General features: G+C 45.5%; 1 protein-coding gene across 1 annotated transcript; it reads left to right on the forward strand.

Annotated features, from left to right (window-relative positions):
- LOC106563679 (wiskott-Aldrich syndrome protein family member 3-like) lies at positions 1 to 26063 on the forward strand. Its single transcript, XM_014129470.2, has 9 exons — positions 1 to 471; positions 11084 to 11250; positions 11423 to 11557; positions 12119 to 12272; positions 12468 to 12597; positions 19147 to 19319; positions 23470 to 23736; positions 25111 to 25514; positions 25679 to 26063. Exons 2-9 carry the CDS (start codon positions 11118 to 11120, stop codon positions 25834 to 25836), a joined length of 1554 nt encoding a protein of 517 aa, XP_013984945.2. The 5' UTR covers positions 1 to 471; positions 11084 to 11117; the 3' UTR covers positions 25837 to 26063.
- The last annotated feature ends 466 nt before the right edge of the window (positions 26064 to 26529 follow it).

A 26529-nucleotide genomic window follows, 5' to 3' on the forward strand; every position in this document is an offset into this window, starting at 1 on the left:
TACTGCCCCTCACCCTGATGCATGGAAACATGCGATTATCACATAGACTGGCCTATGCATATTGGATGAAGCCACATTGTCTCAGCTAGGTCATTCTATTCATGCGTCTATTTTTTGGGGATGTAATTTTTGTGTCCTAAATTGTTTTTTTTGTTTTGTTCTGCGGGTTCTGGGCATCTTTGAAACACTGGGTGGTGGTCCGTGTTAGCCCATACACGCATGCGCAGTGGTTTCGTTGCCGCAGAGTGTTTGTCGAGTAGAGGAAAGCCGAAGCTCCGAAGGAAACACATGCAGGCATAGGGACTCCAGATTTCAGCATCGTCCTCTATTCCCTACACGTCGACAATGCATCGATAATGATGGTAGCGCGCAGCAATGCCTTCGATCTATTCCATGCGTGATGTCTAAATAGCTGCCAAATAATACAGCCAAAGAGTGGAGGTAAAACAAGGTTAAGAAAAACAACCAGTGGTAAGTAGATTTATGTACCATTTTACAATTTTTAGATCACTAGAATAGACTACATTTTTATATATTGCACAATAAGTATTTCAAATTCTATTAAAAAAAATTGTGTGGAAAAATACTAATCCAGAATAGAGTGGGTGGAGGTGACTGCGGTTGTATTTATTATCATCTTACAATAGAAGACATTATATCATGGGGAACATAAAACATATTTTCGTGTGACAGACATGGTGCCTCCGTAGTGTCATAGGTTGACGCTCTCATCACTCCAAATGCAATCAACCCACCCTATCCTATTCATCCTGGTCAATTCTAACCAATCAATATATTGGTTTTCCTCTTCACGTTCACGTTTATTAGATTTCCAGCTGTACTTGAACACTGACTGGTTATCTGCTGCTGTAGCCCAATGGTTCTAGTGGCGAGCACCTGTTCCCTTTTCTTTACAAATCACATGCACGTGCAGAAGCAGCAACGGTTGGAGGTATGATGACGTAATCGTCAGTCCAACTGCATGAACTCACTAATGTCATTATTTTTCTTCTAATCAGTCATGTCCAATCAAAGACGACTACTAATTAAGCCATGGATATTTTTGGAAAAGCAATCTGCCTGCATGATGCAGCAGATTTAGAGCCACATGTCTGCCCATCGATCTATTACTAAGCAGTTACCAATAAATGAGGCTACTGTGTAACATTTCAATACTACAGTAATTACAGTGTTAATACACAGGTGTTAACTAAGTGTTACCTAATGCACATGTTCGTAAAGCATACCATATATCCTACGAGATGAGCATTAACAGCAGTCTTCAAATCAAATCAAACTTTTTGTCACATGCACTGAATACAACAGGTGTAGACCTTACTGTGAGACACTTACTTACAAGCCCTTAACCAACAATGCAAATCAAGAAAGATTTAAGAAAATATTTACCAAATAAACTAAAGTAACACAATAAAATAACAATAAGGAGGCTATATACAGGGGATACCGGTACCGAGTGAATGTGCGGGGGTACAGGTTAGTCGAGGTAATTTGTACATGTAGGTAGGGGTGAAGTGACTATGCAAAGATAATAAACAGTGAGTAGCAGCAGTGTAAAAATAAATGGGTGGGGGGGGGTCAATGTAAAAATCCAGGTGGCCATTTGTTAAATTGTTCAGCAGTCTTGAATGTCACCCTGATATTTATGCATATTTCAAACATTTCTTAAGAAAAGTGGCACCTTTCTGCCACCAAGTGCCGGAACAGCTTGTAGGAAAGAATTAGGAGTAGGTCCTCAGAGCTGATATGGAACACATTTAGGTTAGCCTTGGTAGAGTATGACTTTGCATGGTTGATTTGTCAGCCCGAATGGTACCTTGACAATCTTGACTGATTTAGGGGTTACAAAGGGTAGGCCATAAAATGTAGTCTTAATTACTAAGGAGAAAGTTTGCAAACTGTTACTTGTAAAGCAGAGGATATCACGTTTCAGGTAAGACCCAGATGCAGACAACCTCGAAGTAACAACAGTTTATTAATATAACAGGGGCAGGCAAAAGACAGGTCAAGGGCAGGCAGGGGTCAGTAATCCAGATAGGTGGGGCAAAGGTACAGGACGGCAGGCAGGCTCAGTGTCAGGGTAGGCGAAGGTCAGTAATCCAGATAGGTGGGGCAAAGGTACAGGACGGCAGGCAGGCTCAGTGTCAGGGTAGGTGAAGGTCAGTAATCCAGATAGGTGGGGCAAAGGTACAGGACGGCAGGCAGGCTCAGTGTCAGGGTAGGCGAAGGTCAGTAATCCAGATAGGTGGGGCAAAGGTACAGGACGGCAGGCAGGCTCAGGGTCAGGGTAGGCGAAGGTCAGTAATCCAGATAGGTGGGGCAAAGGTACAGGACGGCAGGCAGGCTCAGTGTCAGGGTAGGCGGAGGTCAGTAATCCAGATAGGTGGGGCAAAGGTACAGGACGGCAGGCAGGCTCAGTGTCAGGGTAGCCGGAGGTCAGTAATCCAGATAGGTGGGGCAAAGGTACAGGACGGCAGGCAGGCTCAGTGTCAGGGTAGGCGGAGGTCAGTAATCCAGATAGGTGGGGCAAAGGTACAGGACGGCAGGCAGGCTCAGTGTCAGGGTAGGCGGAGGTCAGTAATCCAGATAGGTGGGGCAAAGGTACAGGACGGCAGGCAGGCTCAGTGTCAGGGTAGGCGGAGGTCAGTAATCCAGATAGGTGGGGCAAAGGTACAGGACGGCAGGGAGGCTCAGGACAGGCAGAAAAGGTCAAAACCGGGGAAAACTAGAAAACAGGTACAATCGAGAGACCGGAACAGAGGGAAAACTGCTGGTAGGCTTGACGAAACAAAACTGAACTGGCAACAGACAACACAGGTATAAATACACAGGGGATAATGGGGGAGATGGGTGACACCTGGAGGGGGGTGGAGACAATCACAAAGAAAGGTGAAACAGATCAGGGTGTGACAGTGGAAGGTTATGGAGTCAGGACTTCAGCAGTCTTAATACAGTTTTTTCAGGTGTACTTTTTTAGGAGCAGGAGGAACCTTTAATGTGGGGTGCTGTGATTGTATATTTTACTCATAACTGTGCTGATCTTTGCATACTGCTCATTGCTTTTACCTAGTTTTAATAGATTCACTCACTGTATGGTGGCTCTGATTGAACGGCTAGGTCTGTGATGGGAGGAATGCAGTAGATCATTGATTTCTACTATCTTGTTCTGAACATACCGTAGATTATGTCAAAGGGAGCCTGGAGTCAGTGTCATGCTAACAGCACGGAGGAAGCGTTGCTATGGTTTCCACTCATTAATCAGTTTTGTTCCCGTGACTGTTAAGTCCGGGCTGTGGAGGCATGCTATACACAGGCTCCAGTAGAGGAGATAAGAATTAGAGATGAGAGAGAAGTCACCCAACTTGACGTTTTAGAATCAATGGTAGCATTTAGATAGATGCTAAGAGCCTCTCTTAGTTTGAATAGCGAGTAACTCCAACAACAAAGAGACAGTGTAAGCAATGGAGAGGATGGCGAAAAATGTGGTAGAGACTGTAGTGGTTAGAAGATGCCAGCAACAGATGCCAATAGATTCTCGAGAGGACGGCAGTGTTTGGTGTGAAGTAATCATTCATGAAGAACTATCAAAGGAGAACAAAGTTTACTCATTCATATTTGAACAATAAGCTGTAGTGTGTCAGGACATAAATAAGCATAATATTTAAGAGGTGAGGTCTCAGTGATCTCAGCACTAGGAGTCATGTATAAATGATTACCGGGATCGTTCACCAAGATAGTAAATGTATCTTTCTTCTTAAGGATATAGAAAGATAACTATCGCTGCAGAGACTGTAAGCTTTGGATTTGTTTACTCAGCTGCCACTTGGCATGCTCATTGTTGAAGTCAAAACAGTGAGTGGCAGGATTCCTGTTAGCTTGCTCTAAGTGGAAGGCCTAATTACAAAGTAGGCTTCAAATGAATCCTCTCACAAGTTGCAGCTGTGAGTATCTGATATTAGTTTTCTCCATAATAGTGAAGTATGAAATGTTTTTTGATCCTGTCGGAACCCTTCTGAAGCTGAAAGCTTTCACCACTCAAGAATGCATTCTCCAAAATAAGCTGCATTTTTGACTATTCAACTGCTCATGGTTTTGAACACAAGGTTCGCACAGTGTAGCGTAGAGCAGAGAGGCGTTGCAACCTAGGAGCTGCAGAGCAGACATGTTACGAGGCCAGCTCCCATCCTCCAGAGTATCATGGGCCTTTCTCAGTGTGAAGATGTACAGTCAACATGTACTGCTCCAGCTTCCCATCTAGAGGTTCCTGTTGAGGTTGTTTACACATGTTCATTATTTCGCTGTGCCAATTCATTGGAATTCTGACAGCTGCAAAAAGGACTCTGTAGCCTTGGAACATCTTGTCCCATTTCTTTTAAATAAGATACATTTCCTTAAAACCTGACATTTATTCATTTATTTTCTTTTATAAACAATACAAAACATACACATAGAAATGACAACATCCATACAAACATCAACAACATCACACCTGCCAAGACCCACTAGCACACCCCTCCAGCTCCCTCATCACTTTCTGCCACCTGGCCTGAAAGTTCACCATTTTGTTTCTCTCCGTAGCTCATGTAATTTCAATATTTAAATAATAAATCAATACATTTTTCCATTGTGTTAATGATGGAGGATTAATTGATTTCCATGTTTTTAGTATACATTTTTTCAAGATGAGTGATGAGAAGACACCCAATGGACTGGACGATTATCTCACTACACCCCATATGACATGTCTTGAAATATGTAGACAGACAGATTAAATGTACGTTTACATTGTAATACTTCTGACAGCCAACTTTCTAGCTCCACCCACAACTTCCGAATTTTATAGCGTTCCCAGAAAGCATGGATTATTGAGTCATTATGCATTTTACACATGACTGCTGTAGAATTTGAGAATTTTGTCTCTTGTATAATAAAGGCTATACATAAAATTATACTGGATTAAGAGTACATTTTCGTTAAATGAAATCTCGTTTGTTATGCTCCAACTTTCCCTCCATCTTGTGCCAACATCAGCTCTTTTTAAGTCATTATTCCAATAGTTCGTTTTTTTCTAAGAGATTGTCAGTTGGATAGGCTCTCAGCAAGGTTGTGTATATCTTCCCAATCATAGGATCATCATCTTTTCACTCAAATAATATTCCCTCAAGGTTGCCAAAATTCCGTGATCTGTAACTTTTAAGTTGCATGTATTTGAATGTATTTACATTGGTCAGTCCAAAATTACTTTTTAATTCTGTCATGGAAATACATTTATTTCCTGTTACCAAGTCATTTACTGTTTCTATGCATTTAGTTTTTCAAAGCCTGACATTTCAAGATGATATGCTGATGTAGGAAAAGTAATAATGTTCTTTGTCTTCCATTGATATTGAACAGAATAGCCCTATTTCTATGTAGAGTATATACTGTATATATTTAGATTACAGTAGTACTATCTCACAATCAAGCTTTGTAAGATTACTGTATGTTAGTCTTTTTTAGAGCCCGACCAATATGTTTTTTGGGGGGACAAAACTTAACGATAGCGATATATCTCCCGATATACTGTGTTACAGCGGGAAATTGAAAAGTGTACTTTTTCCACACTGAATTCTCATAAATTGCCATCCAAAAAAACAATTGTCCAATAACTATACTTTAAATGTTGGTTTTAAACATTGTGATAATAATGACATGAGAATGGCTACGTGTTCAGATAAGCATGAGATTCCCTTTATTCATCCTATTTATTGAATTTAGGTTATCGGTTGAATTATGGGACGAAACCGATACACAGTTCATTCAACAACAACAAAAAATACCTGACTTACATAAGTATTCAGACCCTTTGCTATGAGACTCCAAATTGAGCTCAGGTGCAGCCTTAATCAAACTTGATTGGAATCCATCTGTGGTAAATTCAATTGATTGGACATGATTTGGAAAGGCACACACCTGTCTATATAAGGTCCCACAGTTGACAGTGCATGTCAGAGCAAAAACCAAGCCGTGAGGTCAAAGGAATTGTCCACAGAGCTCCGAGATAGGGTTGTGTCGAGGCACAGAGCTGGGGAAGAGTACCAAAAAATGTCTGCAGCATTGAAGGTCCCCAAGAACACAGTGGCCTCCATCATTCTAAAATGGAAGAAGTCTGGAACGACCAAGACTCTTCCTAGAGCTGGCCACCCAGCCAAACTGAGCAATTGGGGGAAAAGGGCCTTGGTCAGGGAAGTGACCAAGAACCCGATGGTCACTCTGATAGTGCTCCAGAGTTCCTCTGTGGAGATGGGAGAACCTTCCAGAAGGACAACCATCTCTGCAGCACTCCACCAATTAGGCCTTTATGGTAGAGAGGCCAGACGGAAGCCACTCCTCAGTAAAAGGCACATGACAGCCAGCTTGGAGTTTGCCAAAAGGCACCTAAAGGACTCTCAGACCATGAGAAACAAGTTTCTCTGGTCTGATGAAACCAAAATTGAACTCTTTGGCCAGAATGCCAAGCGTCGCATCTGGAGGAAACATGGCACCATCCCTACTGTGAAGCATGGTGGCATCGTGCTGTGGGGATGTTTTTCAGCGGCAGGGACTGGGAGACTAGTCAGGAACATAATAATAATTTATTACATATCTATAGCGCTTTTCATAATCCCCAAGCTCTTCAAAAGCAAAAAACAAACAAGCAATACATCATCATGAGTAGCCTAGCTATAGTTAGCTAGGTCAACCAATACATCATTATGAGTAGCCTAGCTATAGTTAGCTAGGTCAACCAATACATCATTATGCATAGCCTAGCTATAATTAGCTAGGTCAACCAGTAGACACCAAGTCTTTGAGTTTGTGCATCATCCAAAGATAGAGAGGAACAGTTCATGGCTTGTTCAGAGGAAGGTTGGTCAGGGAGATGGTTGATGAAGAGTCTGGTGACGACCATGTAGAGCGGCTATTCCCAAACAGGGGCACACGCAATGCCATCGGGGGTACCCCAAATAAAAATGTGTTTCACATTTTCAAACAGTCCATTTAGATGTTTTTTTCTCGCCTAAGTAGCCTCGTTTCATTGCCCAATTTTTTTTTTAACCATCTAGTGTTCAGCGAAATAACAACACAATGTCAAATACAGGTAGCCTAGTCAAATAATTAACATCCACTGCCAGATTTCTGGATAGCGCTGCCTTGGCAAATTGTGCTGTTAAGACACTGATGCCCTTTGCAACCACATACCTATGTGAGAGGGGATTCTCGGCCCTCACTAGCATGAAAACTAAATACAGCCACAGACTGTGTGTGGAAAATGATTTAAGACTGAGACTCTATCCAATACAACCCAACATTGCAGAGTTATATGCACCCTTTCAAGAACACCCTTCTCATTAACCTGTGGTGAGTTATTCACAATTTCTGATGAACAAATAAGGTTTTATATGTAAGATGGCTAAATGAAGAGCAAAATTATTGATTATTATTATTATATTATTATTTGCGCCCTGGTCCTATAAATCTTCTTAGAGATAGGGGGCAGTATTCGGAAGTTCGGATGACTGACATGCCGAAAGTAAACTGCCTGTTACTCAGGCCCAGAAGCTAGGATATGCATATGATTAGTATTATTGGATAGAGACCACTCTGAAGTTTCTAAAACTGTTAACATAATGTCTGTGCGTATAACAGAACTGATATGGCAGGTGAAAACCCGAGCAGAATCCATCTGGATTTTTTATTTTTTTTTGAGGTGGCCACCATTTTAAAATGCCTGTCTATGGGAAAATCAAAGAAAATCCTCCCAGATTGCAGTTCCTATGGCTTCCACTAGATGTCAACAGTCTTTAGAAAGGATTTCAAGCTTGTTTTTTGAAAAATGAGCTAGAATTTGTAGTTCTTCTAGGTGGCTCTCATTTTGACTGTAGTTTTGTGGTGCGCATAGATGAGGGCGCACACTTCGTTATTTATATCCGGTATTGAACACACTATTCTCCATCTTAAATTTGATCATTTATTTACATATTAGGGTACCTGAGGATTGATTAGAAACTTTGTTTGACTTGTTTGGATGAAGTTTATTGGTAACTTTTGGGATTCCTTTGTATGCATTTTGGAACGAGTGGAACAGGTGGATTACTGAATCAAGCGCGCCAACTAAACAGACTTTTTTGGGATTTAAAAAAGGACTTTATCGAACAAAACAACCATTTGTTATGTAGCTGGGACCCTTGGGATTGCAAATAGAGGAAGATCTTCAAAGGTAAGTGATTTATTTCTGACTTTTGTGATGCCTCTGCTGGTTTGGAAAATGTTTTTAATGCTTTTGTACGCGGGGCGCTGTCCTCAGATATGGTATGCTTTCGCCATAAAGCCTTTTTAAAATCTGACAAAGCGGCTGGATTAACAAGAAGTTAAGCTTTTAAATGATGTATGACACTTGTATTTTCATGAATGTTTAATATTACGATTTTTGTATTTTGAATTTCGCGCTCTGCAATTTCACCAGATGTTGTCGAGGTGGGTCGCTAGTGGCACGTCTAGCCCGAGCTCTTTGTCACTTCACAGGTTGCCAGGTTGTGACAAAAACTCACACTCATTCTTATGTTTAATAAATGTACCATGTAGTGTGTGTGTGTGGCAGGCTTAGAATGAATGCAAAAAACAACATTTGAGAGTGCGCTGACCCTGGTGCTAGAGGGGCTACGCAGCTGGAAGTTGGATGTTTGAAGTGGTACCAGACTATAAAAAGGTTGGGAACCACTGATGTAGAGGGCTACTCTGGGAGCCAGCCTGAGTCATGTAACTAGCCACTGGACTTTTCCTCCTTCACAATGTATGGCACCCACTTGGGTGATGCCTATATCAGTCCGGCTCTAGTCTTTTTTCATATGCACAAGTGCCAAATAAAGACGAAAATCCATCGCTATTTGATCCAAGCTCTTTTCATTGGATTATTTGGTTATTTTTGTACCGCTTATTTTGCTCTCTTTTTTTCAGACCCATGCTTGAAAGAGACAAGACATCTAAATACAGTTATTGAACTGGGAGAGATAGGAGGGAGAACATTGTGATTGAACTGAGAGACATAGGATGGAGAACATTGGGATTGAACTGGGAGAGATAGAAGGGAAAACATTGGGATTGAACTGAGAGAGATAGGAGGGAGAACATTGGGATTGAACTGAGAGAGATAGGAGGGAGAACATTGGGATTTGAACTGAGAGAGATAGGATGGAGAACATTGGGATTGAACTGAGAGAGATAGGAGGGAGAACATTGGGATTGAATTGAGAGAGATAGGAGGGAAAACATTGGGATTGAACTGAGAGAGATAGGAGGGAGAACACTGGGATTGAACTGAGAAAAACAAGGGTTCCAAAAGGGTTCTTCGGCTAACCCAATAGTATAACCCTTTTTGGTTCCAGGTAGAATCTTTTTGGTTCCATGTAGAACCCCCTGTGGAACCAAAAAAGGTTCTTAAAAGGGTTATCCTATGGGGACAGCCAAATAACCCTTTTAGGTTCTAGATAGCACCTTTTTTTAAAGAGTGTAGGAAAGAGAACATTATGAGAGAGGGAAGAAGGCGAGAGGAAGAAAGGTCTCCTCTATTGCATCTCCGCTATAGGGACATGCTGAGCAGTAGGCAGTGGGTCGTACTGTATAAAATAATGCCAGCCTGCCCTAGGGCTGTGGGGGGAGTCTGCTTAATGTAGATGGTCACTACCCATTAGCCTGATGGGTTGAGCACAGAGTTTCTACCCACAGACACACACACTGTCACGGACACCCACCCATGGTGCAATAGGCCATGATACTGTCCTCACATTTCATTGGTTCTCTAGTCTGTACCACCCGACCTTTCAATCCTCATTTCCAGGCGTCCTCTGATTGTCTTTGCCTTACTTTACAACGCTACTATTATAATCCATAATAATGTCGTTTTACCTTTTATCGATGCATTTGAACCTCACCCCTCTTGTCTTGGACAGTACTACAGTAGGTCTTTGTCCTGCATGCCTTTAATTAAGTAATTAAGAGTCCTTATGATTGCACCCTTGCATGTATTTAATCGGTTGATTACATGGTCATTATTACGTCTCTCCGTTCTCTCTCCCGTCTATTGACTCTTTCTTTATTCGGTGCTTCTAATTGACGTGTCACACAACAGGAAGTTCAATATATACTGAACAAATATATAAACGCAACATGCAACAATTTCAATGATTTTACTGAGTTACAGTTCATGGAAGGAAATCAATCAATATAAATAAATTCAATAGGCCCTAATCTATTGATTTCAATATGACTGGGCAGGGCTGCAGCCGTGGGTGGGCCTGCGAGGGCATTGGCCCACCCACTTGGGTGCCAGGTCCAGCCAATCAGAATGAGTTTTCCCCTCAAAGGGCTTTATTACAGACAGAAATACTCCACAGTTTCATCAGCTGTCCGGGTGGCTGGTCTTCAATGATCCCGCAGGTGAAGAAGCCGGATGTGGAGGTATTGGGCTGGCGTGGTTACATGTGGTCTGTGATTGTGAGGCCAGTTGAACGTACTGCCAAATTCCCTAAAATGACATAGGAGGCGGCTTATGGTAGAGAAATTAACATTAAATTCTCTTGCAACAGCTCTGGTGGACATTCCTGCAGTCAGCATACCAATTGCACGCTCCCTCAAAACTTGAGACATCTGTGGCGTTGTGACAAAACTGCACATTTTAGAGTGGCCTTTTATTGTCCCCATCACAAGGTGCACCTGTGTAATGATCATGCTGCTTAATCAGCTTGTTAATATGCCACACCTGTCAGGTGAATGGATTATCTTGGTAAAGGAGAAATACTCACTATCAAGGATGTAAACACATTTGTGCACAAAATTGGAGAGAAATATACGTTTTTTGTGCATATGGAAATTTTCTGCAATCTTTTATTTCAGCTCATGAAACATGGGACCAACACTTTACATGTTGCGTTTATATTTTGGTTCATTATAGATGGCTCCACTGAAGACTAAGTTATATTGTTTTAAAGCTGTCATGAATGTGCTTATTGGAGTGTTTTTTTAACCCTTCCTCCCTGGCTCTCTGTAGGTGAGTGTGTGACTGTGTGTAGGGCGCAGCCGCCATGCCGCTGGTTAAAAGATGCATCGAGCCCAGGCACCTGTGCCGTGGAGCCGTGCCGGACGGGGTCACCAGCGAGCTGGAGTGTGTCACTAACAGCACCCTGGCAGCCATCATCAAACAGCTGGGGGGCCTGAGTAAGTCTATTCACCTGACTGACTGACTGACTGACTGACTGGCTGAATGACTGTTGAGCTGGCTGGCTGACTGCTAACTGACTGACTTGCTGACTCAGGGGCTCACTGCCCTTCTGTGTCCCTGACCCATGTCTATGCATGGTGTGTGTGTGTGTGTGTTTTGTGAATGCAGGTCGACATGCAGAGGACATTTTTGGAGAGCTGTTCAATGAGGCCAACAGCTTCTACATGAGAATGAACAGCCTCCAGGAGAGAGTGGACCTGCTGGCGGTCAAAGTCACCCAGCTGGACTCCACTGTGGAGGAGGGTAGGTGGAGGCAACGTGGGGGGGGGTCACAGCTGGGGGATAAGAAGGGTATAATTATCTGCTGAGCATCATACAATACATGCTATATAGCATGATCATACCCAGGACAACATACAGCACAGCATATGGTATGAGAGCGTGAATGAGCATCAAATGAAGAGCACCATAGTAAGAGAGCGTAGTAAAACACACAGTAGCAAAAAGCTAGGGCTTCGCCAGGGCTTAGGACCCAACAGCTGAGTCCCAGACTCCCTGCTGCTCCAATCACCAATACATTGGTTGTCATTATACAGGCTGGGATACAGTGGATATTGTATGTTCATCCTGTTCGAAGACTCTGCTCACAGTAATCCTGACCCTATGTTTGCTGTTCTATTAAATGGTGTTCTTATTGAAGAGGAAGCATTGATACACCACTAATAAATGTGGCTTGTTTTCATGTTATTGAACATTCCACACTTGTAAACATTCTGGGTTGCCATGGGACTTCATTCATAGCTGCCAATGAGTCAGTGTTGTAGTGTTCATTCATTGTGTTGATCCTTGGCATTCTGGTCCCAGTTTCGCTGCAGGACATCAACATGAGGAAGGCCTTCAAGAGCTCCACCATCCAAGACCAGCAGGTGGTGTCCAGGAACTCCATCCTCAACCCTGTCATGGAGATGTACCATCGCTGTGACAAACCTCCACCCCTCAACATCCTTAGCCCCTACAGGTTAGCCCTCAGCCAATCACATTACGACTTACTGAACCTCACTTTAGTCATTGCACTTCTCCTTTTACATTAAGGTACAGAATTAAGCATTGGGGATGTGCAATTTATATGTATTATAACATAAGAGTTATAAAATGTAGGTACCAATTGCATTGCCAAGGCCAGTGTCTCAGGTCAGGATGTGTTGTCATACAGGGATGACAACAAGGATGGTCTGAAGTTCTACACAGACCCGTCCTACTTCTTTCATCTGTGGAAGGAGAAGATGATCCAAGCAACAGAAAACAAGAGGAAGGAGAAAAGGCGGCAGAAGGCAGGTGACAAGGTAAGTGAGTTTGTGTGTATGTGTACGTGCACGTGCGTGAATGTGTGTTTTATGTGTATCTGTGATGAATCACTACTCTCTCACATTTTCTATATTTTGCTGCAAGCTCTTTGCTCTTTCTCTCTTTCTGTCTCTCTCTCTCATATATATATATCTTAAATTGTCTATATATATATATATATATTGTTATGACTGTTGGCTGTTTTTTCCCTCTCAGACCCTCTCCTTCCCTCCACCATTTGACATCAGGCCTGTCAGGATTAGCTCATTGCTCTTTTTAGACTGTCTGTGCAAAAGCCTTGGGATGTGGACATGTGTTTAGACAGACAGAGCATGGGAAGGAAAGAGAGAATGAGGCCGTATGGGGAGAGGGAGGGATGTGGACATGTGTTTAGACAGACAGAGCATGGGAAGGAAAGAGAGAATGAGGCCGTATGGGGAGAGGGAGGGATGTGGACATGTGTTTAGACAGACATAGAGCATGGGAAGGAAAGAGAGAATGAGGCCGTATGGGGAGAGGGAGGGATGTGGACATGTGTTTAGACAGACAGAGCATGGGAAGGAAAGAGAGAATGAGGCCGTATGGGGAGAGGGAGGGATGTGGACATGTGTTTAGACAGACATAGAGCATGGGAAGGAAAGAGAGAATGAGGCCGTATGGGGAGAGGGAGGGATGTGGACATGTGTTTAGACAGACAGAGCATGGGAAGGAAAGAGAGAATGAGGCCGTATGGGGAGAGGGAGGGATGTGGACATGTGTTTAGACAGACAGAGCATGGGAAGGAAAGAGAGAATGAGGCCGTATGGGGAGAGGGAGGGATGTGGACATGTGTTTAGACAGACATAGAGCATGGGAAGGAAAGAGAGAATGAGGCCGTATGGGGAGAGGGAGGGATGTGGACATGTGTTTAGACAGACAGCATGGGAAGGAAAGAGAGAATGAGGCCGTATGGGGAGAGGGAGGGAGCAAGAGAGGAAACATGGTTTGTGAATAGCCTTGTCTAATGTGTTTAGCAAAATGAACAAAACCTCTTTCTAACACTACTAAGATACTGTATACATCTTAAATTGTCTAGGGGCTGTTTGATCTGTATGGCTGAAGAGTTACAGTATATCTGGCGCGATAGAAATGGAAAGCTAATTTCCTATTGAGCCGTCATCTGCAGCGTTTACCGTGAATGCAGTCTCCACAGGAACTTTGCCTTTAAATTTCAATCAACCTGTAACGCTGAATTTCTGCGATATGAATTGAATAGAGCTCTTAATTAGAGGAAGCATGATGATTTATTTAATAACAACTAAGACGTAACTCCACCACCAGCTGTAGCAGAACTGAAATGTCTTACATTAATAAATGAGCTCGTACATGTCCTACAGAACCTTCAGGAAGTAATCTCACCCCTCCACTTTTTCACATTTTGTTGTGTTAGAGCCTGACTTTAAAATGTATTCAATTGAGATTTTGTGTCACTGGCCTACACACAATAACCCATAATGTTAAAGTAGAACATTGTAGTTACTCCACAATACTAACCTAATTGACAGAGGGAAAATAAGGATGCCTGTACAGAATAAAATATTCCAAAACATGCATCCTGTTTGCAAAAAGGCACTAAAGTAATACTGCAACAAATTTGGCAAAGAAATTCACTTTTTGTCTCTCCATATTTTCAAGCATAGTGGTGGCTGCAGCATGTTATGGGTATGCTTGTAATCATTAAGGATTGGGGATAAAAAATAAATGGAATGGCTCTAAGCACAGGCAAAATCCTAGAGGAAAACCTGGTTCAGTCTGCTTTCCACCAGACACTGGGAGAGGAATTACCATTTCAGGAGGACAATAACCTAAAACACAAGGCCAAATCTACACTGGAGTTGCTCACCAAGAAGACCGTGAATCTTCCTTATTGTCAGAGTTACAGTTTTGACTTAAATCTACTTGAAAATCTATGGCAAGACCTGAAAGTGGTTGTCTAGCAATGATCAACAACCAATTTGACAGAGCTTAAAGAATTTTGAAAATAATAATGGGCATTTTTGCACAATCCAGGTGTGGAAAACTCTTCTACTTATCCAGAAAGACCCACAGCTGTAATCACTGCCAAAGGTGCTTCTACAAAGTATTGCCTCATGGGTGTGACTAGTTATGTAAATTAGAGATTTCTGTATTTCATTTTCAATACATTTGCAAAAATGTCTAAAAACACACTTTGGAATTATGGGGTATTGTGTGTAGATGGGTGAGAAAAAAAATGAATTTAATCAATTTTGAATTCAGGCTGTATGTAGAATAAGTAGAATAAGTAAAGGGTATGAATACTTTCTGAATGCACTGTATGTATGGTTTATGCTAGTCCTATAGTGAGTTTTGATTGTTGTGTCCCATACGGAGGGTTTATACTATCTAGTATGGCTGAAGTCCTCCTGACTTCAGAGTCTGAAGAGGCTCTTTGATGTGAAATGGTAATGCGTGGACAGCCACACCCAGCCCCAGAGAGCCGCCCCCTTCTATTACGGGAGGTCTCAACCCCCCAGAAAAAAAGGTATGAGAGAACCAATCAAAATTCTCCATTTCTGGGTATGAGAGAACCAATCAAAAGTCTCAACATTTCTGTGTGAATATTGCATTCGAACGGACGGACTCCTTTCCAGACCAGTGGGTCACAGGGCTCCCTCACTGTGTACCAGCTCATGTTATGTGTGCTTTCTGATGGTGTCAAGTCTAGTTTCCTCGATATTACGAAAGGTGTACCGCAGAGGTCGATTTTGTTCTATAAATAATATTGGTCTATCTATTGGTCTACCAACTGTTGACCAAGCTATGTTAGAGTTGCAATCTGATTTTGTTACATTACAGAAAGCCCTTGTTGATTTAAAACATGAACTTAATGCGGGCAAAACAAAATATATGTTCTCTAATTCACACAGAAAGTGGACACCTCTTCAAATTACTGGATTCGGCTATTTCAGCCATATCCGTTGCTGACAGGTGTATAAAATCAAGCACACAGCCATGCAATCTCCATAGACAAACATTGGCAGTAGAATGGCCTTACTGAAGAGCTCAGTGACTTTCAAGGTGGCACCATCATAGGATGCCACCTTTCCAACAAGTCAGTTCATCACATTTCTGCCCTGATAGAGCTGCCCCAGTCAACTGTAAGTGCTGTTATGTGAAATGGAAACGTCTAAGAGCAACAACGGCTCAGCTGCAAAGTGGTAGGCCACACAAGCTAACAGAACGGGACCGCCAAGTGCTGAAGCACGTAGCGCTTAAAAATCGTCTGTCCTCGGTTGCAACACTCACTACCGAGTTTGAAACTGCCTCTGGAAGCAACGTCAAGAAGGATTACTTTATCCTATCCTAGGTATTCCTTAAAGAGGTGGGGTTTCAGGTGTCTCCGGAAGGTGGTGATTGACTCCGCTGTCCTGGCGTCGTGAGGGAGCTTGTTCCACAATTGGGGTGCCAGAGCAGCGAACAGTTTTGACTGGGCTGAGCGGGAACTGTGCTTCCTCAGAGGTAGGGAGGCGAGCAGGCCAGAGGTGGATGAACGCAGTGCCCTTGTTTGGGTGTAGGGCCTGATCAGAGCCTGAAGGTACGGAGGTGCCGTTCCCCTCACAGCTCCGTAGGCAAGCACCATGGTCTTGTAGCGGATGCGAGCTTCAACAGGAAGCCAGTGGAGAGAGCGGAGGAGCGGGGTGACGTGAGAGAACTTGGGAAGGTTGCACACCAGATGGGCTGCGGCGTTCTGGATGAGTTGTAGGGGTTTAATGGCACAGGCAGGGAGCCCAGCCAACAGCGAGTTGCAGTAATCCAGACGGGAGATGACAAGTGCCTGGATTAGGACCTGCGCCGCTTCCTGTGTGAGGCATGGTTGTACTCTGCGAATGTTGTAGAGCATGAACCTACAGGATCGGGTCACCGCCTTGATGTTAGTACAGAACAGCTAGTTAAAAACATAAGATTTAAAGTGGATATATATATAATTTTTTTACATATGTCTTGCCTCTCTCTAAACAGCAGGAAGCAGATTGTACAATCAACTTTCCTGTCAATTTTGGACTATGGTGACACCATTTATCAAAATGCAGCAGACACCACTCTAAAACCTTTGGCTGCAGTGAACCATAGCACACTTCGCTTTATCACTGATGACAGGTTTAATACTCATCACTGCATCTTGTATCAAAAGGTCGGCTGGTCCTCGCTAAAGTCTTGTAGATCACTTCATTACTCCCTTTCTGTTTACAACGCTCTGCTGAAAAAGCTTCCAACCTACCTCACTTCACTGTTATGAGACACCAAACCTGCTCACAGGGATGGTTAACTCTCTAGGTTCCACTAGTCCGTACCGATCTAGGTAGATCCGCTTTCAGTTTTAATGGCCCCCATTCTTGGAATAGCCTGCAGAACTCCCTGTTTTGTGAATGCAGGTTCCCTGGTGTCGCCATGACACTTTAAGACTAGTATTAGATGTGTTGCAGTTGTTTTGTGTGAATGAAGAGATTGTTGTGATTGTAATGTTGAAAGTTGTAACTTGTAGTTTTTTAAGTGATCATTTTGTATTGTTGTATAGCTTTTTTGCTGTGCTTGGGGCACCTTTGAAAATGAGACTCTGGTCTCAATGGGTTTCTCCTGACTAAATAAAAGTTAAATCAAATAAATGTATAGGTTTGTCTCTTCTAGGAGCAGAAACAGGTGGAGGACCCCAGTCTTATAGGCTTGTCTCTTCCAGGAGCAGAAACAGGTGGAGGACCCCAAGCTTATAGGTTTGTCTCTTCCAGGAGCAGAAACAGGTGGAGGACCCCAGTCTTATAGGTTTGTCTCTTCCAGGAGCAGAAACAGGTGGAGGACCCCAGTCTTATAGGTTTGTCTCTTCTAGGAGCAGAAACAGGTGGAGGACCCCAGTCTTATAGGTTTGTCTCTTCCAGGAGCAGAAACAGGTGGAGGACCCCAGTCTTATAGGTTTGTCTCTTCCAGGAGCAGAAACAGGTGGAGGACCCCAGTCTTATAGGTTTGTCTCTTCCAGGAGCAGAAACAGGTGGAGGACCCCAGTCTTATAGGTTTGTCTCTTCTAGGAGCAGAAACAGGTGGAGGACCCCAGTCTTATAGGTTTGTCTCTTCCAGGAGCAGAAACAGGTGGAGGACCCCAGTCTTATAGGTTTGTCTCTTCCAGGAGCAGAAACAGGTGGAGGACCCCAGTCTTATAGGTTTGTCTCTTCTAGGAGCAGAAACAGGTGGAGGACCCCAGTCTTATAGGTTTGTCTCTTCTAGGAGCAGAAACAGGTGGAGGACCCCAGTCTTATAGGTTTGTCTCTTCTAGGAGCAGAAACAGGTGGAGGACCCCAGTCTTATAGGTTTGTCTCTTCTAGGAGCAGAAACAGGTGGAGGACCCCAGTCTTATAGGTTTGTCTCTTCCAGGAGCAGAAACAGGTGGAGGACCCCAGTCTTATAGGTTTGTCTCTTCTAGGAGCAGAAACAGGTGGAGGACCCCAGTCTTATAGGTTTGTCTCTTCCAGGAGCAGAAACAGGTGGAGGACCCCAGTCTTATAGGTTTGTCTCTTCTAGGAGCAGAAACAGGTGGAGGACCCCAGTCTTATAGGTTTGTCTCTTCCAGGAGCAGAAACAGGTGGAGGACCCCAGTCTTATAGGTTTGTCTCTTCTAGGAGCAGAAACAGGTGGAGGACCCCAGTCTTATAGGTTTGTCTCTTCTAGGAGCAGAAACAGGTGGAGGACCCCAGTCTTATAGGTTTGTCTCTTCCAGGAGCAGAAACAGGTGGAGGACCCCAGTCTTATAGGTTTGTCTCTTCTAGGAGCAGAAACAGGTGGAGGACCCCAGTCTTATAGGTTTGTCTCTTCCAGGAGCAGAAACAGGTGGAGGACCCCAGTCTTATAGGTTTGTCTCTTCCAGGAGCAGAAACAGGTGGAGGACCCCAGTCTTATAGGTTTGTCTCTTCTAGGAGCAGAAACAGGTGGAGGACCCCAGTCTTATAGGTTTGTCTCTTCTAGGAGCAGAAACAGGTGGAGGACCCCAGTCTTATAGGTTTGTCTCTTCTAGGAGCAGAAACAGGTGGAGGACCCCAGTCTTATAGGTTTGTCTCTTCTAGGAGCAGAAACAGGTGGAGGACCCCAGTCTTATAGGTTTGTCTCTTCTAGGAGCAGAAACAGGTGGAGGACCCCAGTCTTATAGGTTTGTCTCTTCTAGGAGCAGAAACAGGTGGAGGACCCCAGTCTTATAGGTTTGTCTCTTCTAGGAGCAGAAACAGGTGGAGGACCCCAGTCTTATAGGTTTGTCTCTTCTAGGAGCAGAAACAGGTGGAGGACCCCAGTCTTATAGGTTTGTCTCTTCTAGGAGCAGAAACAGGTGGAGGACCCCAGTCTTATAGGTTTGTCTCTTCCAGGAGCAGAAACAGGTGGAGGACCCCAGTCTTATAGGTTTGTCTCTTCTAGGAGCAGAAACAGGTGGAGGACCCCAGTCTTATAGGTTTGTCTCTTCTAGGAGCAGAAACAGGTGGAGGACCCCAGTCTTATAGGTTTGTCTCTTCTAGGAGCAGAAACAGGTGGAGGACCCCAGCCGGGAGGTGAAGAAGGTGAGGAAGGCCCGTAACCGTCGTCAGGAGTGGAACATGATGGCATACGACAAGGAGTTCCGTCCAGAAAACCGCCTCACGCCTTCACCCTACCATGGCATGTCCTCTGAGGGATCTCTCTCTCCAGACAGGTCAGTAGGGATGCACTGAAACAATCAATCATTCAGTCATCAATCAATCAACCAAACAATCAATCAACCAACAAACCAATCAATCAAGGAACTTTTTATGAACAATTGTATGATATTGTGATATGTGCGCCACTAAATGTAAATTTACAAAATCTGCTCTCTGCTGCCATCTACCTAAAAGTCTGAAAGCTTGCATGCTCCTTAAAACCCTTTACACTGATGGAAATTGGCCTGGTTGGATAGGGCTAAATTTGAATATTTCTTACAGAATAAATATGAAAATGCATGAGCATGGTAGCAATTGAAATAGAACAGTTAGGAGATTATGGAACAATGTTTGACTAAAGTTGAGGACACAACAGTTTGCCTGACACAGGACTGAATCCAAACATTACACTGTTGATTTTATGTGCATTTTACATTTCCTTTTTTGCCGCATTTGTTGATAACGAAATCTGAAAATACTCTGGATACATTCAGTAACATGATAATACTATTCCTGGAAAATATGGGGTAGGGCAACATAAAACAAAACAAATACAAGGGTTTGAGTGAGAAGACTAACTGGTGTCTCCAAGTGGTCACACACCTCTCCACAGTGTGCACAGTTCCTAGGTCATTTCAATGCACTTTTATGACTCAAAGAAGAGTCTTCAACTATAAGGAGTTCTCCTAGCTGTGCTGTTGAGGAACTAGAGCAAACACACTTGTAGTTGTTTTGTTTACAACACAGCCCTGCATCCCCGCCATCACACAATTACTGTTGTTGTTTACGCAATCCAAAACCGTTCCATTATAAATCAATCTGGGTCAGGTGGGCATCATTTGAAAGCTTGTTCTATTGCCAACATGTCTAGATAAGTTATAACATACGACCTTACAGTGTTAGGCTTTCACAGGGAAATTCAGGGAAACCGATCATAATTTGTGTGCATACAAAGGAATCATGCATGCATTCAGGTGCGTGTTCCACAGCAAATTTCCTCCACAATAGACAAACAGGCTAATTCTGTTCAGAAGAACCCAGGGTATGATGCCATGTCATCTGGTAACTAACTGTATATCAAACAGGCTTGTTCAGAAGAACCCAGGGTATGATGCCATGTCATCTGGTAAATAACTGTATCAAACAGGCTTGTTCAGAAGAACCCAGGGTATGACGCCATGTCATCTGGTAACTAACTGTATATCAAACAGGCTTGTTCAGAAGAACCCAGGGTATGACACCATGTCATCTGGTAACTAACTGTATATCAAACAGGCTTGTTCAGAAGAACCCAGGGTATGAGAACATGTCATCTGGTAACTAACTGTATATCAAACAGGCTCATTCTGTTCAGAAGAACCCAGGGTTTTGAGGCCATGTCATCTGGTAACTAACTGTATATCAAACAGGCTTGTTCAGAAGAACCCAGGGTATGACACCATGTCATCTGGTAACTAACTGTATATCAAACAGGCTTGTTCAGAAGAACCCAGGGTATGACACCATGTCATCTGGTAACTGTACACCAAACATAGTGATCATAAACTTTGACACTGTATATGACATGAATTTCATGATATGGAAACATGAAGTGCACGTTTGGACTCACGGGTGTTTGGCTTGTTTGTATGACATCAGAGGTATTTATTATAATCCTCAACATCTCATCTTTCAGAATACACTGAGTTCTCCTAATGTACAGCATGTCTCTCACTCTGTCATAAAAATAGTTGTACTCATCCTTAAAAATGTCATACTGGAGAGAAGAGGACCAAAACGCAGCAGGTATGTGCAGGCTCATCTTGACTTTTATTCACTATCAAAATGAATGCCAAAATAACAAACCATGAGACCAACCAACCAATCAACCAACCAACCGTCTGGCAAAGCATAGGCTCAACACAGAACAATTCCCCACAAACCCCAGTGACAAACAACTCCTACATATGTGACTCCCAATCAGGAACAACGATTCCCAGCTGTTCCTGATCAGGAGTCACAAGACACACACCAGACTGCCACGTCCTGACCCCCAAACTACTACACCAGCTCCATCTGCTGGTCAGGACGTGACAGTACCCCCCCCTCAAGGTGCAGACCCCGGAATGCACCTAAAAAAGAAAAACAAGAAAAATCCCCAATACCCCAACAAAAAATAACCCCTAAACCATAAGGGAGGGAAGGGAGGGTGGCTGCCATCAACGACGGCACTGTGCTACACCCTCCCTCCCCAACCCACCTATCCTGGAGGTGGCTCAGGTGCAGGCCGTTCCGAGTCTGGCAACTCGGGACAGTCGGGCAACTCGGGACAGTCGGGCAACTCGGGACAGTCGGGCAACTCGGGGCAACTCGGGGCAGTCGGGCAACTCGGGGCAGTCGGGCAACTCGGGGCAGTCGGGGCAGTCTGGCAGCTGGGGGCAGCCGGGGCAGCCGGGGCAGTCTGGCAGCCGGGGGAGCCGGGGACAGTCGGGACAGTCTGGCAACTCGGGACAGTCTGGCAACTCGGGACAGTCAGGGCAGTCTGGCCACTCCGGCAGGTCAGCGCAGTCTGACCGCTCTGACGACGACTGTTGACTGGCGGGCAGCTCTGACGGCGACTGTTGACTGGCGGGCAGCTCTGACGGCGACTGTTGACTGGCGGGCAGCTCTGACGGCGACTGTTGACTGGCGGGCAGCTCTGACGGCGACTGTTGACTGGCGGGCAGCTCTGACGGCGACTGTTGACTGGCGGGCAGCTCTGACGGCGACTGTTGACTGGCGGGCAGCTCTGACGGCGACTGTTGACTGGCGGGCAGCTCTGACGGCGACTGTTGACTGGCGGGCAGCTCTGACGGCGACTGTTGACTGGCGGGCAGCTCTGACGGCGACTGTTGACTGGCGGGCAGCTCTGACGGCGACTGTTGACTGGCGGGCAGCTCTGACGGCGACTGTTGACTGGCGGGCAGCTCTGACGGCGACTGTTGACTGGCGGGCAGCTCTGACGGCGACTGTTGACTGGCGGGCAGCTCTGACGGCGACTGTTGACTGGCGGGCAGCTCTGACGGCGACTGTTGACTGGCGGGCAGCTCTGACGGCGACTGTTGACTGGCGGGCAGCTCTGACGGCGACTGTTGACTGGCGGGCAGCTCTGACGGCGACTGTTGACTGGCGGGCAGCTCTGACGGCGACTGTTGACTGGCGGGCAGCTCTGACGGCGACTGTTGACTGGCGGGCAGCTCTGACGGCGACTGTTGACTGGCGGGCAGCTCTGACGGCGACTGTTGACTGGCGGGCAGCTCTGGCGACTGTTGACTGGCGGGCAGCTCTGGCGACTGTTGACTGGCGGGCAGCTCTTGCCCCGTCAAACAGCCCTTGTGCCCCCCCCTAAAAAATTCTTGGGGGTGCCTCTCGGTCTCCCTTACCTCGCCAGCCTTCTTCCGCTGCTTGGTCCCTTGTTGGTGGGGAATTCTGTCATAAAAATAGTTGTACTCATCCTTAAAAATGTCGTACTGGAGAGAAGAGGACCAAAACGCAGCAGGTATGTGCAGGCTCATCTTGAATTTTATTAACTATCAAAATGAATGCCAAAATAACAAACCATGAGAATGCACGAACAACCAACAAACAGTCTGGCAAAGCATAGGCTCAACACAGAACAATTCCCCACAAACCCCAGTGACAAACAACTCCTACATATGTGACTCCCAATCAGGAACAACGATTCCCAGCTGTTCCTGATCAGGAGTCACAAGACACACACCAGACTGCCACGTCCTGACCCCCAAACTACTACACCAGCTCCATCTGCTGGTCAGGACGTGACACACTCAGACAACAAACATGTGGCAAAAGTTGCCCAATTAGCAGGAGGGATGGGGGCAACTTGCTGCGTTCAGAACGGCTGTCAGTCAAAACACATACAGCGCTGTGAAGCGCATAGCATGAGCTCTGACATCATTTACTGCGTTCCATATCAGTGCCCAAATCTGCATTCTTAAAGGGATACCATATAATATTCTACATTGTACTCCAGCAATACTGTTATGTTTTAATAGTTGGCTCCTTGGTTTTAGATGACACATCCACTCTTTAAGACCTCCATTGACATGAGACTAGGTGTATGTTGAAAGTCTTTGATGATCCCTTGCTCCACATCAACCTCTATCTGTGGTTTAAATGTTCCAGGTCTGGTATGTCTGATGAGCTGTCCTACCCTGCCAGCCCTAACCACCCACCCCAAGAGGGAGCTGTCTTGGGTCCTGATGGGAAGGAGCACCTCACAGGCCCCAACCAGACCCAGTCTCTGGACCGGGCCTATCGACCCCCTGCTGCTGGCACCGCTGCAGCCCAAGCCCGCCAGCACTCCCTGGGCCGCGTGCAGCCCAACCAAGGACCCACACCCACAGACCCCTCCCTAAACGGACCCCGGCCTGCAGCTGCCAAAGAGGCTAGGTGTGTAGCTGGCTACTCCTCTTGTCTCTCCTTTCATCTCTCATCTCGTCTCTCCTCTCATCTCTCCTCTCGTCTCTCCTCTCGTCTCTCATCTCTCCTCTCGTCTCTCAGCTCTCATCTCCTCTCATCTCTCCTCTCGTCTCTCCTCTCGTCTCTCATCTCTCCTCTCGTCTCTCAGCTCTCATCTCCTCTCATCTCTCCTCTCCCCTCTCATCTCATCTCTCCTCTCATCCCTCACCTCGTCTCTCTTCTCACCTCGTCTCTCCTATTGTCTTCCCTCTCATCTCTCATCTCTCTACTCATCTCTCTACTCATCTCTCCTCTCATCTCTCCTCTCATCTCCCCCATCTCTCCTCTCGTCTCTCCTCTCGTCTCCCCTCCCCTCTCATCTCCCCTCTCATCTCGTCTCTACTCTCTTCTCTCACCTCATCTCTCCTCTCATCTCTCTCTCGTCTCTCGTCTCTCCTCTCCCATCTCTCCTCTCGTCTTGTCTCTCTTCTCTCCTCTGTCATCTCTCCTCTCATCTTCTCTCTTCTCTCCTCTCTTCTCTCCTCTCCCCTCTCATCTCTCCTCTCCCCTCTCAACTCATCTCTCCTCTCATCTCTCACCTCGTCTCTCTTCTCACCTCGTCTCTCCTATCGTCTTCCCTCTCATCTCTCATCTCTCTACTCACCTCATCTCTCATCTCTCCTCTCATCTCTCTCTCATCTCTCTCTCGTCTCTCATCTCTCCTCTCCCATCTCTCCTCTCGTCTTGTCTCTCTTCTCTCCTCTGTCATCTCTCCTCTCATCTTCTCTCTTCTCTCCTCTCATCTCTCCTCTCTTCTCTCCTCTCCCCTCTCATCTCTCCTCTCCCCTCTCAACTCATCTCTCCTCTCATCTCTCACCTCGTCTCTCTTCTCACCTCGTCTCTCCTATCGTCTTCCCTCTCATCTCTCATCTCTCTACTCACCTCATCTCTCATCTCTCCTCTCATCTCATCTCTCCTCATCTCTCTCTCGTCTCTCATCTCTCCTCTCCTCTCCCATCTCTCCTCTCTTCTCTCATCTTGTCTCTCTTTTCTCCTCTGTCATCTCTCCTCTCATCTTCTCTCTTCTCTCTTCTCTCTTCTCTCCTCTCTCATCTCTCCTCTCATCTCTCCTCTCTCATCTCTCCTCTCTTCTCTCCTCTCTCATCTCTCCTCTCATCTCTCCTCTCATCTCTCCTCTCTCCTTCTCTGACTACGTTTCTTCTATTGTATATAAGTTGAATGAAAATCTCAAAGCCCTTTCTATGTACAGTAAATGCCACAGGCATATATTTGATTATAATGTAAAGGATGTAGTGCTGGACAGGCCCTGTCTGACTTGATTGGTTTTCTGTCATTGTTCCACAGCGGTCACCAGATGCCAGAGCACTTTATCCCTCCGGCCCCACCCCCACCTCCTCCCCTCATCCCCTCAGCCCAGACGGCCTTCGACAGCAGAGCAGGGCCCCCCACCCTGGCCCCTGCAGGTCTCCCCACCCTGGCCCCTGGCACCATGGCCGCCCTGTCCCGCCCATACTGCCCCTCACCCCCTCCACCCCCACCCGCCAGCTACTTCCCCTCTCCATCGCACCCTGTCACTGGGGGACCCCCTGTTGCCCCTCCTCCACCCCCACCTGGTGGCCCCCCAACATTCGCTCCCTCCCCAGCCCATGCCATGCACCCCTCTGGGGGAACACTGCCAAGGAAGGGCAAGGTGCTAGGCATCCCGATAAGCGACGCACGCAGCGACCTGCTGTCAGCCATCCGCAGAGGTGAGACCCTCTGGTTCACTAGGTGGAAGGACCAGGATTACACAGCACGATCTGTTTACATTAATGTACATGGAAAGATAGCCAAGCTACTAGTAACATATATACAGTAGAGAAAGTATCTTTTGACACTTGTAACCAGCAGATGACTTGTGTTGTGTCCTCAGGCATCCAGCTGAGGAAGGTGCAGGAGCAGCGTGAGCAGGAAGCCAAGAAGGAGCCTGTAGGGAACGACGTGGCCACCATCCTGTCCCGACGCATCGCAGTGGAGTACAGCGAATCAGATGAGGACTCGGAGCCTGAGGAGAACGAGTGGTCAGACTGAGGCGGAGAGGAGAGGGCTAGGACTTACTGTACTCACCTACATACTGCTGCTATTCCAATACCAGGACACACACACACACACACACACACAGCATACTACATCTCGATTGACCTCTTGTTAGGGAAAGTAGATGAGACACTTACACAGTATGACAGTATCCATTAACTAGTCAGATACTGTATGGGGAAAGGAGGGGAGAGGAGAGGAGAGGAGAGGAGAGGAGAGGAGAGGAGAGGAGAGGAGAGGAGAGGAGAGGAGAGGAGAGGAGAGGAGAGGAGAGGAGAGGAGAGGAGAGGAGATGAGAGGAGAGGAGAGGAGAGGAGAGGAGAGGAGAGGAGAGGAGAGGAGAGGAGGAAGCCACAGTGGGTCTGGGGAGATCTGTTGGAACCAAGCACAGCAAGCTCATACGTACATACAGTGCATTCGGAAAGTATTCAGACCCCTTGAGTTTTTCCACATTTTGTTACGTTACAGCCTTATTCTAAAATTGATTAAATCGTTTTTTCCCCTCATCAATCTACACACAATACCCATAATGACAAAGCAAAACTGTTTTTTAGAATTGTTCGCAAAAATTAATACAAAATTAAATACCATTTACATAAGTATTCAGACCCTTTACTCAGTACTTTGTTGAAGCACCTTTGGCAGCGATTACAGCCTCGAGTCTTCTTGGGTATGATGCTACAAGCT

The sequence above is a fragment of the Salmo salar genome, chromosome ssa11 (assembly GCF_905237065.1).
Source record: "Salmo salar chromosome ssa11, Ssal_v3.1, whole genome shotgun sequence".
NCBI classification, from domain to species: domain Eukaryota; kingdom Metazoa; phylum Chordata; class Actinopteri; order Salmoniformes; family Salmonidae; genus Salmo; species Salmo salar.

Bases quoted from the DNA above. Each gene is read 5' to 3' on its own strand.
- LOC106563679 (XM_014129470.2), top strand. From the start codon at position 11,118: ATGCCGCTGGTTAAAAGATGCATCGAGCCCAGGCACCTGTGCCGTGGA. The intron at 11,558-12,118 runs GTAGGTGGAGGC...TTCTGGTCCCAG, and splicing joins GGACTCCACTGTGGAGGAGG to TTTCGCTGCAGGACATCAAC. The intron at 12,598-19,146 runs GTAAGTGAGTTT...TGTCTCTTCTAG, and splicing joins GGCAGAAGGCAGGTGACAAG to GAGCAGAAACAGGTGGAGGA.